At 45.5% G+C, this 18,285-nt stretch overlaps 1 protein-coding gene across 9 annotated transcripts in view; it reads left to right on the forward strand.

Moving 5' to 3' along the window:
- The window catches only part of LOC110501048 (inositol 1,4,5-triphosphate receptor associated 2), a 29,636-nt gene extending 16,594 nt beyond the window's left edge, over positions 1-13,042 (forward strand). For 2 of the 9 annotated variants that reach the window (XM_090214151.1, XM_090214152.1), the window contains exons 21-37: positions 964-1,063; positions 1,256-1,430; positions 1,793-1,871; positions 4,694-4,740; positions 5,006-5,094; positions 5,190-5,350; positions 5,761-5,845; positions 6,081-6,129; positions 6,275-6,308; positions 6,396-6,536; positions 6,711-6,845; positions 7,033-7,189; positions 7,263-7,306; positions 7,398-7,534; positions 7,749-7,853; positions 8,233-8,352; positions 12,001-13,042. In XM_090214151.1, the coding sequence (XP_090070277.1) occupies positions 964-1,063; positions 1,256-1,430; positions 1,793-1,871; positions 4,694-4,740; positions 5,006-5,094; positions 5,190-5,350; positions 5,761-5,845; positions 6,081-6,129; positions 6,275-6,308; positions 6,396-6,536; positions 6,711-6,845; positions 7,033-7,189; positions 7,263-7,306; positions 7,398-7,534; positions 7,749-7,853; positions 8,233-8,352; positions 12,001-12,265 (1,923 nt within the window). In that variant the 3' untranslated portion in view covers positions 12,266-13,042. The remainder of the gene's footprint in view (positions 1-963; positions 1,064-1,255; positions 1,431-1,792; positions 1,872-4,693; positions 4,741-5,005; positions 5,095-5,189; positions 5,351-5,760; positions 5,846-6,080; positions 6,130-6,274; positions 6,309-6,395; positions 6,537-6,710; positions 6,846-7,032; positions 7,190-7,262; positions 7,307-7,397; positions 7,535-7,748; positions 7,854-8,232; positions 8,353-12,000) is intronic. The other 7 variants (XM_090214153.1, XM_090214154.1, XM_090214155.1 and 4 more) reach the window with 7 other exon arrangements.
- The last annotated feature ends 5,243 nt before the right edge of the window (positions 13,043-18,285 follow it).

An 18,285-nucleotide genomic window follows, 5' to 3' on the forward strand; every position in this document is an offset into this window, starting at 1 on the left:
GTTATCCACTCCAGACTTAAAAGACTGAACTATATAACCATATCAAAAAAGGCACGTTTTTGAGGGGTTGCCCTCGTCATGCGTTTTGTGAACGGAACACAGCTGTTAAGGTTTGACTGGTGGTTGTTTTTCATTATAAAAATAATGGGTGTACATTTGAGTAGAACCCCACCTTGGAACATTGCTTTGAATGGGGATGTAGATCTACGTAGTCGTCGGAGTGCATGTGACCGTATGTGATGACGATGACAGTTTTAAGAGGCCACTTCTTCCTTTGGTGCTGGTGGGCAGGAAAAGGGGGAAACGGTCATAAGCCCCGTTCAAGTGCTTTGAACATGCATCCTTCCCTCACCTCTTCCTTGAATGAATCACCTATCTATCCTGGTCACTTAGGTTTTGTGTATCCTTTTTCCAGTCCTCTCATGTCTGATCAGTGACCACTCCAAGGAAGGAACACAGGAAGGAAGCATTTTAAGAGTATTGGAACAGGAGCAGAAGTGTTAACCACACCTCTGTGAGTAGACAACAGGACATGGACCAATCTAGGCTGGAACACACTCTTTCCTTCCATCTTCCTCTCTCATACTTTTTTTTACTTTCCTCCCACTTGACAAAGCTCATACAACCTTGCTTTTATTTGACGACCAAATGGACTTATTTGCGAATGTCACTAGTTCTAGATAGACACGACAGAATGGCTCGTCTTCTGAAGTCAAGCTTTCTTACTTAATCGGATCGATAGGGAATGGACGGGGACTCACACGGACACAGAGGTGATATAAGAGGTTGTTTTTTTTATGCTTTGTTGTTGGGTAAGCAAAAGCATTGTTGCTTGCCAGTCTATCGCTACATCCTTTCACATGAACTGAATGGACAGGTGGCTGTTATGTATTGATGCTCGTCTGTTTATCATATTCATACTCTCTTTTTTTAATTTTATTATCTGTATGTGTTGTGCCTCAGGGTGCCAAACTACCAGAATGCTTTGGGCCTGAGGACACCCACCAGCAGGCTGTTGACACCGAGGAGCATCCACTCCCTCCCTCCCACTCTTCTCTATTGGGTAAGACCAACTCTGTCTCCATCACGCCCTCTCTTCCTCCCCTCTGATCAGTCTTTCTCTCTCTGCTCCATGCAATCCCTGACTCACTCTAGCCTGCAACTACAGCAAATTAGTATTTCTCTTCAGGCATTCAGTTGGATGGCCCTCTCCAATGCCATTTCACTTATGACTCCTACTCACCCTTTTGTCCAGATACAATGAGCCCTGACACCATAGTGCCTCTTCTTCAAGACACACCTCAGCCTGGCTCACCAGAACATGACAGGACTGTCACTGCTGGGAACAGTCCACCCCCCAGACTGGCTGAGATGGTATCTCCCAGCTGCACTTACCCTGTGATGGATGAGACCATTTTACTGACTGGAAGGTGAGAACAGAGCTCTCAGTGGCTTTTACAGTACAGTTGTAGTTTCGGTGTGTGTGAGTTCACTGTAGCACGCTTCTCTTCCTCTTTACACATTTGCCAGTCAAATTAGTGTTTTCCAAGCTGTGAGGAGGGAAATGTTGGCTGTGTAATTGGGCCCCTTTAGCTATACTTTGCATACCCACGATGCACCTGTAATCGGGGCTGGGGCAGTGACCGCTCTCATAGGTTGGTTCAGTCACAGTCAGTGAACCCAGCTGCTTCCTACTATCTGAGAGAGAGAGAGAAACACCCACCAAAACATTTATAATTTCTCTGGTTGGGCTCCAAGCGACACTGATTTTTCACCTTTCTCTCTGGGTCAGCCCCCAGCAGACAGATGGCAGTGAAAGAGAAAAAGGAGGAGAGGACAACATCACCTCAACCAATATGAGTGACGCGCAGGTCAGTACAATACACAGAAAGTATTTTACGGATGGGGAAACTAACTTCCTTCATTGACAGTCACAGCCACTGTGACACCATCTCTCTCCTCTTGACTTCCCCTTTTCTATCGCTTGCTCTTTCCCTCTCTCTGTCTTTTACTCTCTCTGTTCATTATCTTCCTGGTTGGGCTGAGTGGTGCTGTGTTGTGGATGGGATGGAGGGTTATGGACAGGGGCTGGTCGGCTGAGGGCTGTGCCCAGAGAGGAAGGGGTTAGGGTGGAGGAGGACCATGGTCCCTAACTCCTGTGTGAGTATTCTGCCCCAATTGCTTCACTGCACCACTGCACTGTACACTTTGCCAAAAGAGGCAAGTATGGCTTATTTGGTTCCTAGCTCCAGATTGTGCACATGTTATGTCTGTGTAATAATGTAGTCTTTATCTTTACGTGTATACCATTGTGTAGTCTACTGTAAACCTTTCTCTATATTTTCTGAGACGGTTTGTGTTTGGTTATTTCAGTCTTGTTACAGGGGTTAGCTGTGATTCAATCCGCAGAGACAGACATGCTATTTCTGTTATTCCAGTCTCCTGCTCTGTGTAGGCACAGCGGAGTGGCACTCCTGTGAGAAATGTTTCCAGGGGGAGCCAACAAATTTCTTCCAATCGAGTTGAGAGTGCAAGTTTTTTCTGTCTTTGGTGCGGTTAGCGCTGGATCTGTCTGTCAGTTTGGTAGACTGGAGAGTAGTGAGAGAGCAGGTAGCCTAGCAGTTAGAACTGGATCTGTCTGTCAGTTTGGTAGACTGGAGAGTAGTGAGAGAGCAGGTAGCCTAGCGGTTAGAGCATTGGGCCAGGAACCGAATGGTTGCTAGTTTGAATCCCTGAGCCAGGTGAAAAATCTGTCTCTGCCATTAAGCAAGGCAGTGAACCCTAATTGCTGAAGGGTAGCCATTGATGCCTGACCTTGACCCAACTCTCTGAGTGTGTCTTGGGGAGAAATAAGCACCCACCAAATTATTTAATTATTATTATTCTTATGTATCTCTTTGTAGGCTAGTAATCAACAGTTTGACTTATGTGAGTTTTTAAAACCCAGTTAACAACAGTAACCAGGATCCCAGGACTGTCTCACTCTTCACATTTCCAGAAATCAAAATATGACAAGAACCAGGAAATGACAATATTTTCCCCCAATGGCGCACTAACGCAATTCCACAAAATATACATGTGCAGCATCAGATTGGCAAAAAATAAAATGGCACATTATCCGAGCAGGTTGTTGCGTGGAAGCCAAACATGTTTACTAAACGCAAAGTCGCCATCAATTCAAGTCACGCACATAATTGACACTGCCGGACTGCACACAGTGAACGGAATGCCGTTTAGAGTTATCATCAGAGGTTTCATTATTAAAGCACGTCTCAAACGTGTCAAAATACCATTTGAACATTTCCCCGGCTTCTCTGCCCTGTCTCCCATTGCTGCCCATATGAGAGCTTCGGTAGAGAACGTGTGATCAGCAAATGGTATGAGAGTAGATATGGGATTTTTTTATTTTAACAATTGGTTCCCGTTAACTTAAGATACCTTACAATTTCCTCTCTTAATTTCTCTGTTATTCGTGAGCTGACCTGCTATCTGTGTAATCATCAACTCGATTTAGCCAAATAGGAGATATTATGTCATTCGTTGGAGGTTATCTAGCAAGCTTAGCAACTTTGGTCATTTCACTTTTGTTTGACTGCCGTTACAAAGTCTGTATGATTCGCAAACTGAAGAGTGCGCTCTGTGTTGACAGCCTAGGCCTCGCCTACTACTGAAATATGCTGAATTAATTGAGGAACATAACGCTCAGGATGTATGAGCGGCCTGTTTCGCAATTCACAACAATGTAATTGGCGAACAAAGTTACTCTATCATTGCTAAATATCAATTTCACTTGGTGTGAAATCTTTACATAGTCTAGTGGCGCAATGACTATCCCTGGCAACTGACTTTTGTGGTATTTCCTGGGACTGTCGTGGTTGAACACACTTAAAAGCTTTATAATCCCTGTATGAACACTTCATGACACATAGTAACATCAGCTTTGGCAGTTATTCAGTGGCAGGAAACGAAGACTGGTGTTATTGCCCAAATCTGCTTGACTTCAACACCGTGTTTGCTTAAGCAATGTCGGGGACTGGTTGTTGCATGAATCACTTGGTCTTTGGTTGTCCCGTGTCCTCCCTTCTGAATAACCATTTTGTATATAAACATGGGTTGTGTAGAGTTTAACAGCTGGGATCCAGATCCCTTTTTATCTGTTTTGCAGTGAGATTTGAGGTTGGTTTTATAGTGTCATTCTCCTCTTGATTGTTATACAGTTTCATTTACCTTTTTTAACCAATCAGCATTCAGGATTAGACCCACCAGTTGTATAATAGCCCTGCGCTCAAGTCTCCAGCTTTATATAGTCAGTGACTTCCACTCTTACGTAGCTGAAGTGTGTGTGCTGTATTCCACCGCCCCCACTACTTACTGCCCTGCCAGTGTAAATGCGTTGTCCACACTTACTCTGTCCAACACTCGTACTCGCAGCCCCCGACACACACACACACACACTCCGCTGCAGGGCTCTCCACCAACCAGCACATTATGTAAAGAAATTAGCATTCTCCATTCCATCCTTGTATATCCACTGTACCAAGCAGAGATAACATTCTGATGCCATGGGACAGGTACGGTATGCAATTGTGCGCGTGTTTCTCTTTTTAATCGTTAACTCCCTCTGACAACTGGTGCTGAAAGTATGTTACAAGGCCACCTGCATTTATCTCTCACCTCTCTCGCTCTTTCTCAGAAGCTAACCCAGGACGAGCTGGCTGAGAGAGTGTTAGCAGAGGACAGGTGAGTGTTTGTGTGTGTGTGTATACATGGTTATGTCCTAGTTACATGATGGAAGTGGTGTACTTTCCTCCGACATATGCTGTCTGTGTGCTGAGATGTATTTTCTGTTAGGTTAATGTTGGCTTTGTTTGGAATTATTTAGAACATTACTCTTGCTTTTAGTTTCAATAGAGGCACACGGTAGTGATAAGGGCAAGTTGTGCAATTGTTTTGGCATGGTGGAATTGCTGCAGCGCTCGTGTGTGTGTGTGTGTGTGTGTTCCAGCACCAGCCTGTTACCAGTACTAGAGGAGGAGGAGGAGGGCATACAGGAGTCAGTGGTGCAGGTGCCGACAGTGGAGGTGGACTTGGCAGGTAGGAGGAAATAGAAGAGCTCTATGGCCTCCTGCCAACATTGTGTGTGAGGGAGAGTGTGTGTGTGTGTAACACTCCTTTCACTGTCTCTACAGGGACAGTCAATCTGGCAGAGGACGTAGGCTCTCAGACCATGGATGGACTGAATGTTGCACCCACTGACCCATCACAGGGTCCAAGGGATGCTACGACGCCTGACCCCTCAGGAGCCAAAATTGACTCCCTGGTTCTCAGGAGCAAGTTCAAGAAGGAACTGGTGAGCTGTCTATTTAATGATATATGGCGCCCTGTCTCAAATAGCACCCTAATCCCTAGTGCACTACAAGGGGTTCTGATCCAAATTAGTGCACAAATCATTTGAGATGAGAGCTCTGTGATAGTGAGAACTTTGCATAAATGGTATCATGACCTTGTGACTTATTGAGAAAATGTTGTCTTTCCTGCCTTGTGTGGGAGTGAACATTCTTTCACTTTAGTCGACTCTGTGCTTATCTACACAGGGAAGCACTTCACAGCGCTCTGGCAGAATGAATGATAGTCCTACAGTGTACCTAGCTAGATCGTTAGAATCGTGTGTGTCTGAGGCGGAGGATAAGGACGAGAACTGGGAAGAGAGTGTGTGTGTCTGTGTGTGCAGAGTGTGTAACGTTCACCACAATCATCCAGGTGCTGTCTCACAGTATGGATGTCATCGAGGAAGGGAAGGTACAAGAGGACCTGAGTGAAACCAGTGTTACCACAGAGAAGGACAGTGAGTTAACCCCAGATACCTCAGCTGATAACGTTCCTAATATTTTTATGATTGTATAAGTCCAATTACTGACTTAAGTAAAAATTCAATTGTCACATTGTGTGGTCGACTTATAGTTTTTCTAATCTCTTTCTATTGTAAAACAGAGATCAATAGCAAGACCAAATGTTTGGATGTTTTAAACCATGAACCTCTTTCTCTTGCTCTCTCTACGTTTCTCTGTGTCCCATACCAGTCGAAACCTCTGTTGTTTCTGAGGACTCAACCGTAGGTGACAGAAGCAGGTAGGCTACTCAACAATACAGTACAATACCTCATAGTTTAGAGATGCATTGCAAGATAATGATATAAATTCTCTCAGGTACTGACACTCATAGCTTTGTTTTCTAGTGACCGATAATGTGGTACTCTCTGTTTTCCTCATTGCAGCCTGTCCCCTAACGACAAGGAGATTGAGGTAGTGGTAAGCTTTCCAACATTTTCTTTCTCTTGACTATCTCTCTGTATGTACCATCGTAGAGCTAAGGCTGTGTTGTTGTCTACCTGTCAGACGGAGTTCCAGCGCCTGTCCCTGGGCTTTAAGTGTGACCTGTTCACCCTGGAGAAGAGGCTGAGGCTGGAGGAGAGGTCACGGGACCTGGCCGAGGAGAACGTCCGGAGGGAGGTGTCCAGTTGCCAGGGACTACTACAGGTAAGAAGTTTAAGAGAGAGGTGATTATGTGTGAGAGGGAGGGACTGGGGAGAAGGGAGAGGTTGAAGAGGGAGACAAAGGAGTGAGGTGTCCAAATGTAGCTGTCGGGACCTGCTACAGGTGAGAGGGTTATGCAATTTCCTTTTTTACCTTCCTCGTGTCTGCTCTTCCCAGGCCCTGGCCCCTCTGTGTGAGGATGATAACCAGTCTATGGAGATCATCCAGAGACTTCAGAAGAACCTGGACGTCCTCATCCAGTCCATGACCAGAGTGTCCAGTCGTTCAGAGATGCTGGGCGCCATACACCAGGTACAGTACAATTTAATTGCGTGATTTGTCCTCCTCTCTTTTGAGGAGTCATCTAGGTAGACGGTGTAGGTCGGCGTCTGTGTGATGTCTCTCTCTCCCCCTCCAGGAGTCTCGTATAGGTACTGGTAAAGCGATGGGGGGGGGGGGGTTGTATGTGTGTAACCTCTCGCTCTCTCTCCCCCTCCAGGAGTCTCGTACAGGCAAGGCAGTAGAGATAATGGTCCAGCATGTAGAGAACCTGAGGAGGATGTACACTAAGGAACACGCTGAGCTCACTGAGCTGAGGGAGAACATGCTGCAGAACGAGAGGTCCTTCGGCTCCCACTCTGGAGGAACACACTCCGGTGAGGGACATGCACGCACACACACACACCTCTATCTTATGTTTGTTTCTAATACTGAATATGTTTCCTTCAGATGATTTCAGAGGCAAGAAACAATCTGGATCAACGTACTATAAGGTAGGTCAGTTTAGGCTCAGTGTATATGATGTGCTGCTGTTTTAGTCACTGTCTGTACACTGTCTTGTTTCTCTATTCCTCCTTTCCTCAGGCATCAGCCCGACGGGTCAGCATAGCAGCTATCCCCCGATCCGGTGGGGGAGGGGGACCCATGCATTTTGACACGCCCAATAAAGCACAGGACACCACAGAGACGGAGGCGGAGAGACTCACCCGCAGATCTCCCTGGTAGGTAGACTACAGCACTCCGTGGGTGAAATAGGGAGTGGTTGAAGAATATTTCAACACAGTCTTGACCCTGTTTTGCAAAGCAAACACCATTCGGATTTCTGAGGGAGAAATTTCCATCTAGGGGCCTTTGGTAAAACATGACTTGCGGTCTGTGTCCGGTGTTGTGTGGAATGTGACGTGTGGATTGTGTATGTATGTGGCGCGGTTACAGGAATGTGACGGGGAAGAGCACGGGGCGTCCTCCTCTAAAGCGCTTTGTTAGCTCCGGGGCTTGGGTTGAGACTGACGAGCCCTCCCTTGTGATGCTGATGAAGGGGTAAGTGCTGATATCGGCTGTGTGTGTCAGAAGCACACGCACGTGTCGCACTTGACCTCAACCTGAAAACAAACATTCTGCTTGCTGTGCCCTTTTAATTTGCCCAACCGTGTACTGTATGCATGTAACAAGTCTGTGGTTAAACGTAGTCGGCAGGAGAACAATTTGCGTACATAACAAGCGCATGTGGAACATTGATTGCAGAGTATCTGTGTGCTTTTGTGTGCATGCCCTGAGCATGTATGTAACAATGTGGGTCCTTAGGGTGTGTTGTGTTAAACAAGTGTGTGTGTGTGTGAGACATGCATTACAGAGTGTCTATGTGTGTATGTATTTTTGTGTGTGTGTGTGAACTGTGCATGCCCACACCGTCCCACAGGCCTGCCTACGACACAGACTCCCCTTCAGATGAGGAGAGGAGGGAAGTGCCCGTTCAGAGGAAGTCCAGTCTCACTGAGCTGGGCAACAAAATCACCGCCCTGATTATGCCCAACAAGACGTTAGTAGTGAACCAACCGCTAGTGTTTTGCTTCCATCTACAGCCAGGCAGCACTGCTTTTTACTGCTGCGTAGCTGGTTAGGCTTCATAGCTTCTCTGCTGCTCCTGAGGCTTATATGCTTTTCACACCATTGTGCCCACTTGAACCATACTGTACTGTGCTGGCTGAGATATAAAAAAAAATTGCCAACTACCGTGGATGCCTAACGAGGCCAGAGCAGTACAGCTCGGCTTAGCTCAGTAGTGTGAAAAGGGTTCTAGATGCTGTAGCCTGGATTCCTGTCTGTTTTCTGCTTCAGCCAACTGCTTGACAAATGTAAAGCAGTTGGTTAAATCATAAGCCCATCTGCTTTAGGTCCAGGGAGCAGACATCTGGTCCAGATTGACTGAGCAGAAAGACGGGTGTGAACAATATACAGTGCCTTGCGAAAGTATTCGGCCCCCTTGAACTTTGTGACCTTTTGCCACATTTCAGGCTTCAAACATAAATATATAAAACTGTATTTTTTTGTGAAGAATCAACAACAAGTGGGACACAATCATGAAGTGGAACGACATTTATTGGATATTTCAAACTTTTTTAACAAATCAAAAACTGAAAAATTGGGCGTGCAAAATTATTCAGCCCCTTTACTTTCAGTGCAGCAAACTCTCTCCAGAAGTTCAGTGAGGATCTCTGAATGATCCAATGTTGACCTAAATGACTAATGATGATAAATACAATCCACCTGTGTGTAATCAAGTCTCCGTATAAATGCACCTGCACTGTGATAGTCTCAGAGGTCCGTCAAAAGCGCAGAGAGCATCATGAAGAACAAGGAACACACCAGGCAGGTCCGAGATACTGTTGTGAAGAAGTTTAAAGCCGGATTTGGATACAAAAAGATTTCCCAAGCTTTAAACATCCCAAGGAGCACTGTGCAAGCGATAATATTGAAATGGAAGGAGTATCAGACCACTGCAAATCTACCAAGACCTGGCCGTCCCTCTAAACTTTCAGCTCATACAAGGAGAAGACTGATCAGAGATGCAGCCAAGAGGCCCATGATCACTCTGGATGAACTGCAGAGATCTACAGCTGAGGTGGGAGACTCTGTCCATAGGACAACAATCAGTCGTATATTGCACAAATCTGGCCTTTATGGAAGAGTGGCAAGAAGAAAGCCATTTCTTAAAGATATCCATAAAAAGTGTCGTTTAAAGTTTGCCACAAGCCACCTGGGAGACACACCAAACATGTGGAAGAAGGTGCTCTGGTCAGATGAAACCAAAATTGAACTTTTTGGCAACAATGCAAAACGTTATGTTTGGCGTAAAAGCAACACAGCTCATCACCCTGAACACACCATACCCACTGTCAAACATGGTGGTGGCAGCATCATGGTTTGGGCCAGCTTTTCTTCAGCAGGGACAGGGAAGATGGTTAAAATTGATGGGAAGATGGATGGAGCCAAATACAGGACCATTCTGGAAGAAAACCTGATGGAGTCGGCAAAAGACCTGAGACTGGGACGGAGATTTGTCTTCCAACAAGACAATGATCCAAAACATAAAGCAAAATCTACAATGGAATGGTTCAAAAATAAACATATCCAGGTGTTAGAATGGCCAAGTCAAAGTCCAGACCTGAATCCAATCGAGAATCTGTGGAAAGAACTGAAAACTGCTGTTCACAAATGCTCTCCATCCAACCTCACTGAGCTCGAGCTGTTTTGCAAGGAGGAATGGGAAAAAAATTCAGTCTCTCGATGTGCAAAACTGATAGAGACATACCCCAAGCGACTTACAGCTGTAAACGCAGCAAAAGGTGGCGCCACAAAGTATTAACTTAAGGGGGCTGGTGTCAGGAAAATAACCTCACACTCAACGTCAACAAAACTAAGGAGATGATTGTGGACTTCAGGAAACAGCAGAGGGAACACCCCCCTATCCACATCGATGGAACAGTAGTGGAGAGGGTAGCAAGTTTTAAGTTCCTCGGCATACACATCACAGACAAACTGAATTGGTCCACTCACACAGACAGCATTGTGAAGAAGGAGGCTGAAGAAATTCGGCTTGTCACCAAAAGCACTCACAAACTTCTACAGATGCACAATCGAGAGCATCCTGGCGGGCTGTATCACCGCCTGGTACGGCAACTGCTCCGCCCTCAACCGTAAGGCTCTCCAGAGGGTGGTGAGGTCTGCACAACGCATCACCGGGGGCAAACTACCTGCCCTCCAGGACACCTACACCACCCGATGTCACAGGAAGGCCATAAAGATCATCAAGGACATCAACCACCCGAGCCACTGCCTGTTCACCCCGCTGTCATCCAGAAGGCGAGGTCAGTACAGGTGCATCAAAGCTGGGACCGAGAGACTGAAAAACAGCTTCTATCTCAAGGCCATCAGACTGTTAAACAGCCACCACTAACATTGAGTGGCTGCTGCCAACACACTGACACTGACTCAACTCCAGCCACTTTAATAATGGGAATTGATGGGAAATGATGTAAATATATCACTAGCCACTTTAAACAATGCTACCTTATATAATGTTACTTACCCTACATGATTAATCTCATAGGCATACGTATATACTGTACTCTATATCATCGACTGTATCCTTATGTAATACATGTATCACTAGCCACTTTAACTATGCCACTTTGTTTACATACTCATCTCATATGTATATACTGTACTCGATACCATCTACTGTATCTTGCCTATGCTGCTCTGTACCATCACTCATTCATATATCCTTATGTACATATTCTTTATCCCCTTACACTGTGTACAAGACAGTAGTTTTGGAATTGTTAGTTAGATTACTTGTTGGTTATTACTGCATTGTCGGAACTAGAAGCACAAGCATTTCGCTACACTCGCATTAACATCTGCTAACCATGTGTATGTGACAAATAAAATTTGATTTGATTTAATTTTGCACGCCCAATTTTTCAGTTTTTGATTTGTTAAAAAAGTTTGAAATATCCAATAAATGTCGTTCCACTTCATGATTGTGTCCCACTTGTTGTTGATTCTTCACAAAAAAATACAGTTTTATATCTTTATGTTTGAAGCCTGAAATGTGACAAAAGGTTGCAAAGTTCAAGGGGGCCGAATACTTTCGCAAGGCACTGTACCTGGTCTTGAGCGAACGCTTTATGAATCTGGTCCTTAGTCTCTGAGCTCGGGCAGTCTCTGGATTTGTGGTGAGGGTCTCGGTTCAGTGTTTCTGCTTCAAACGAACTCTCCTTCAGCTCTAATCTCTTCCATCCATTCCCATCAGGAGAACTGGTGTGCCTTTGTGTGTGTGTGTGCGTGCCCTGGGGAGTGTATGTGAGACATGCATCGCTCAACATGCTGCAGTGCTTTAGTGCTGTTTTTCTATTGTCTGTGTACCAGGTGTGTGCTACACAGAGCGCTTTAAAAGTGGTGGTCAGTCCACGCTGCTAACGCCATCCTAACTTAGCCTAGGCACCCGTCTGTTTCTGCATCGCTACATCACTGCTTTGGGAATACGGACAGACGACCAGCTGGCTAAAGCAGACTGACTGTCTCATCCAGACATCAACTTCGCTTCACCTAACCCAGGCTAAATCTTATTTTGGCATCCATTCTAAATCTTCTCTTTCCCTCTCTCCCACTCTCTCTCCAGTCCCATCCTGACAGAGCAGGCCGCAGCAGCCCCGGGTTCAGGCTACTCCTCCCAGCCTGCGTCTGCAGCCAGTGGGTCCCGGGGACTGTGGCTGTGGCTGGCCCTAGTAGTGGTCCTAGCAGGCCTCCTGGCCCTCCTAGCCAGCCTGGTGCTGCAGCCGGCCGTGGACGCAGCGCCCGTGGGGACAGGGGACTCCTGGGTGACCATCCAGCAGCTCCTGTGGCCCTACACAGGGCTGAGGCACAACGGACAGCCACCGGTTTAGAGGGGCTGTGGCCTCAACAGACAGAGATGGACGGGCAGGCATCTGGCTATGGTCAACCCCTGGAAGGTCTTCTGCAACTTGAACCATCATGTGTATTAGACTAGTTAGTGTGTGAAGAAAGAGCACTTGAAGACAGAATCAGTCGGTGTGTTGGTACTGAAGTTTCTGAACACTGACCACCACAGCGAAGGGAGATTTCCTATTTGTGCCCGGAGACATTCTGCCGCACCGTTACGGAAGGGAGATTGTAATGTTATTGGCCGTTGTATATGTGGGCACAATGTTGTCCAATCAAGTCAAGGAGGACACCAGCGTTGGGCTCTCCAATCATGTAATGGACTTCAACGCATGCTATCCAATCACGTCACACCTTTTTGAGCGTTTGTTGGTCCATCAACATGCTTGCTTATGGACAGTAGATTTATCAGTTTTTGCTTTTTTTTTACATATTTCATAGTAAACTTCTGAATCTATGGCATTTGCGGTTGCCTGAAGAGGCCACCAAGTTGTTGTAGGTGAAATAGTTGTTTTTTTATTACATTTATGAACCTTGGTAATACACTGCCATTTTTTTATGTTTAATTTATTGTTTGACAGCATTAGACTGTGTGGGGATAGGAATATCTATTATATTGCATCTGTTTTTGTTATGACCAGCGTTTTGTTAAACTCACACATGGTTTTTACTCTACTTCTTTAAGTGCTCACTTATGAAATTCATCCACTTTTGTTTGTTCCAAAGAGGGGGACTTTACACAATAAAGGAACAGAAATAAACTTTGTGGTTTTACTTGAGGGTCCATCTGTTGTAAGGGTTAAAGTTCACAGTGAGCAGTCTGAGCAGTAGGTTGAAGTCTAACCTCTGACACAAGATCAGATATACATATTCTCCCTAATGGTTAAAGTTATGATTGGGAATAGTCAAATCTGATCCTAGATCTGTGGTTGTTGGCTACTCCTACATAGAGCTTGGGGGTCTAGTATCTACTGTAGTCAGGAGTATTTGAGAGGCCATGCGGCACACAGCAGTCTGTGCACGGCATCGGCGAACAGGTGGTGAGAGCGTCGCACCTGCTCCTGTCCGGCGCGGGACATGTCGTCTCAGAGCATGTGGAGTGGAACTCACTGCCGGGGTCCAGCTCTGGAGAGAACGCCTCACTGTGTTCCTTGCGAATCAGCCTCTGGCACCTCCGGGCCCCCAGCAGGTACACACACCACGAGTCCTCTTGGACCGGGTCTAGGTGCTCACACACCTGGGAGAGAGGTTAATCCTACTGTACACATACTACGACACTGGGATGGCTGCTAGGTGCTCACGTACTTTGGAGAGAAGGTGCCAATAGTACAGTAAATATCCATTCCATATGCAGGACAAAGTACTATGCAGGTGCAGGGTAATGTCAGTACCAGAGGTGAATCTCAATCAAATCCAGTTGTCCAGTCAACCAGATCAATGTTTCCCCACTGCAGCTCTTTGTTCCTGATTCTGAAGCTACTTCTGTTACTATCTGGGAAGGTCCTCTATCCAAGGACTCTTCCTCATTCTGTGTGTGTGTGTTTAAACAGTATGCATCTCTAGGTGTGTGTGTACCTGCAACACCAGATGCTCCTGGCCACACTGTGTGTTCCACTGGCTCCAGGAGAAGGTGAAGGCAGAGGAGCGCAGCGCCATCTGTTCATACACCGCGTGTTCTATCAAAGGGTCCTGGAGAAAAGGCTAAAAGGCTAATGTTATGAGACAAGCTTTTCAACTTGACACCATTTAAGCCTAACAGGACTTTCTGTTCCAAGAGTTGATTTGTCGAACTTACAAGGGAGAAGGTTACTGCATCAGACGTTTCACACCCCAATCTAGCAATCCACTGTAGGTTTCCCATGAGTTGCTAATAGGTTTTTGTTACAAGCAACATGAATTGTGTGCCCACATTGCTTTGTGTAACATTCATCTAATCCACAGTATGCGGGCTGATGGCACTCACCTTTTGCGTTTACGGTGACATATTTGTCGGAGTATTGGTTGACGAAGATGTTGACCCCGGCGCTGACCATAGCTTTCTGTAGTCCAGAGGGACTCATCCACTGGCCCAGGATGTGGTTCAGTCCGCTCTCCTGGTCTGACTGGAGCATACACTTGCTGCCCTGTCAGAGAGATGAGCAAGGAGTCAGGATGCATTGTCATGGATTTGGGCAATGCCTAGATACAATAATAGCCTCGTTTCCTTCATTACCACTGAAAACATTGGCTAGATTTCCACAATACTGTTTCCCCAGATATGAATCACTGAGGAATGTTCACGAATAAAGGAAGCCATTTTAGACTGAGACGCACCCAGAGTCTATGGAAGAGATGGAGCATGACAGATTGCCCTGCTCACCATCACGGCAAGAACTCAAGAGTCCTGGCCCAGTGGTCTGAGCTCCCACCTGTGGAACCCCTTGCTGTCTCTGCCTGGCCGGTTCCCCTCTTTCCACTGGGATTCTCTGCCTCTAACCCTATTACAGGGGCTGAGTCACTGGCTTACTGGGGCTCTCTCATGCCGTCCCTGGAGGGGGTGCGTCACCTGAGTGGGTTGATTCACTGATGTGGTCATCCTGTCTGGGTTGCCCCCCCCCCCTTGGGTTGTGCCGTGGCGGAGGTCTTTGTGGGCTATACTCAGCCTTGTCTCAGGATGGTAAGTTGGTGGTTGAAGATATCCCTCTAGTGGTGTGGGGGCTGTGCTTTGGCAAAGTGGGTGGGGTTATATCCTTCCTGTTTGGCCCTGTCCGGGGGTGTCCTCGGATGGGGCCACAGTGTCTCCTGACCCCTCCTGTCTCAGCCTCCAGTATTTATGCTGCAGTAGTTTGTGTCGGGGGGGCTAGGGTCAGTTTGTTATATCTGGAGTACTTCTCCTGTCCTATTCGGTGTCCTGTGTGAATCTAAGTGTGCGTTCTCTAATTCTCTCCTTCTCTCTTTCTTTCTCTCTCTCGGAGGACCTGAGCCCTAGGACCATGCCCCAGGACTACCTGACATGATGACTCCTTGCTGTCCCCAGTCCACCTGACCGTGCTGCTGCTCCAGTTTCAACTGTTCTGCCTTATTATTATTCGACCATGCTGGTCAGTTATGAACATTTGAACATCTTGGCCATGTTCTGTTATAATCTCCACCCGGCACAGCCAGAAGAGGACTGGCCACCCCACATAGCCTGGTTCCTCTCTAGGTTTCTTCCTAGGTTTTGGCCTTTCTAGGGAGTTTTTCCTAGCCACCGTGCTTCTACACCTGCATTGCTTGCTGTTTGGGGTTTTAGGCTGGGTTTCTGTACAGCACTTTGAGATATCAGCTGATGTACGAAGGGCTATATAAATAAATTTGATTTGATTTGGAACGGCATGTTGGCATACGAGTCCTGTAGCAGTGTGAAGGCGTAGAACGAGTCCATCTTGAACGAGATCTTCCGCTCTGCCTCGTCGTACGTCTCACTGATGCAGTCTCTCTTCCAGTGCTGACCTAAAGCACAGCTCCGCAAGGAGTCTACAGAAATAAAGGAACTTAAAAATCAAGAAATTCAACGAAGACAAAAAAGACGAGGCCGAGGACAAAGTCTACTTCTGGAGAACCCTTGACAAAGGAGGTCCTGCTCCTCCTCTCCATGACAGACGCAGGAGGGATGCCACTTCTATCCACCCCTGTCTGACCAATGCTCTACAACCAGCGCTTCATCCACTTCCAGTGCCAGTTTTTTAATCCAACGAGAGACTGGGCTGACGGAAGGGCGGGGTAAGAAGAAACGACTACCAGAGGCAGAGAGAACCCACGGGTCTGAGTGTCTTTAATTTATCAAACAAGATATTGAGCCCTGCCCATGTCTCCTTGCTTAATAAAGGGATATATTTTATGCCTGCAACGATTTTGATGTTTGTTTTTTTAGAAACATCCATTTAAGAGAATCGTGATATTTCTACTGAACAAGTAGGTTGCTCACCTGCACATACTCCGACTCCTTTCAGAAGCACAATTTATTTTGTACCTCCAGCCAATCGCAATCACTCTATTGAGACATATTGCAGACTTGTTGAAAAAGATGTTGCTCATCTCCTTAAGAACTAACTTGAGTACATATCTTTTGATAATGTACATAAGGATGAAAAACCAGCTTTGCTTGATTTACAATCCGATACCTCAGACCTTACCCCCCCTGCTGATAAGGGTGGGTCAGTTGTACTCATGGATAGGACAGTTTATGTAAATGATTGTCATAGACTACTGTTTGACAACACATTTTACAAGAAACTCAGAAGTGATCCCACTGCCCAATTTCAGAACATGATCTTTACTGTCCTAGATGGGTATTTACGATCTGGTCAGATAACGAAAAAAGAACATGACTTTTTGGCTATTCAACACCCTAAAATTGCCACTTTCTGTACTTTGCCTAAATTATACAAGAATGTCACAAAACCTCCAGGGCGCCCTATTGTAGTGGGCATTGATGTAGTAACGGCCCCTCTATCTACTTTTGTTTACTTTTTTATTAGACCACTCGCAGAACAGCTCCCTTCCTTTGTAAAGGACACCAGCAGTATGATCTCTATTATTGGATATCTTGATCCTCTCCCTGAGAATACTTTGTTAGTTACTTTTGATGTTGAGTCATTATACATAAATATTCCACACGAGGGCAGTATTGAAGCTATGGAACATTTTTCTTGTTACGTGACCCTAATGAACTACCTTCCAGTGCATGCATTATAACATTGGCTGAAATATTACTCACACACAACTACTTAATGTTTCTAAATTATTTATTTATTCAGACGAAGGGTACTGCTATGGGATCCCCCATGGCTCCTAACTATGCTAATTTTATGTGGGTTACATGGAGTCTATTTTCAATTCTCTCAAATGTTTTCTTGCCTAACATCATTATTTGGAAATGGTATATTGGCTGAGACCCAAAGAAAATTCATGGAGAGGGGGTACAAAAATGGTCAGATTAATACTGCCATTAAGAAAATTCAAAAAGAAGCATACTTGCGTTCTAACTACCCGCTATTCAAAGCTCTCTAAACAAATTTAGGGAATCGTTAAACATTGGCACATTCTAAATCCGATGATAGTATCGGTAATGTGTTTTCGGACCTTCCCTTGGTCGTATTCTCACGGGGCAGAAATCTCAGATCAATTGGTGAACTCCGATTTTTATTTTATGAACAACAAATCAATACAGGAAGTACATGTGGGAACACAAGTGTATATATAAATAATATACAAAGGACAATTGGGCTAGGGGGTATAGGGGGCGGGGATAGGGGGCGGGGCTAGGGGGTATAGGGGGCGGGGATAGGGGGCGGGGCTAGGGGGTATGGGGGCTGGGCTGGGAGCGGGGCTAGGGGGTACAACATCACATTACACAAGGACCTTAAGGGACATACACTTATTATTCCAACAGCTTTTTTGTTAGAGTATTTAATTGTCTTAAAATACAGTTGAATTTATTTTTGTAAGTTAAGAAAATGTGGTGTTTTGTTTGTAAATTTACATTTGTGAATATGAAATATGGCCTAAAGAATAATGAAATGAATTACAAAAATGGTTTCAGCTTATTTGTATCGTAGGTAAAGAATCCAAGCAGTACATCTCTTCACAATAGTGTAAACCTTCATAAATGTGTTCAATTATAAATCTACTGATGTCTTGCCACAGTTATCTTGCATGAATACAATGCCGAAAAGTATGCAACACTGTTTCTGGGTGGTCATTACAAAAGGGGTCATTTGAGTTGTTTTCCTTAAACTTCTTCATATAGTGGTTGGCAGGATAATATTTATGAATAATTTTAAAGATAACTTCCTTAATTTTGTTAACAAGTAGGTATGTGTGTGGCAACATCCAAACTTTTTTCCCAACCGATATTATCAATAAATCCGTTCCAATAAGGCATGACATAAAGCAAGGTTCGTATCGCTCTGCTGTTGAATGGTACAATGTACACACATACGATTTCAGTTTAAGTGTATGATATGGGGTTTGAAGACATGTT

This window comes from Oncorhynchus mykiss, chromosome 21, assembly GCF_057628025.1.
Source record: "Oncorhynchus mykiss isolate SJ-2025 chromosome 21, ASM5762802v1, whole genome shotgun sequence".
Classification (NCBI taxonomy): Eukaryota; Metazoa; Chordata; class Actinopteri; order Salmoniformes; family Salmonidae; genus Oncorhynchus; species Oncorhynchus mykiss.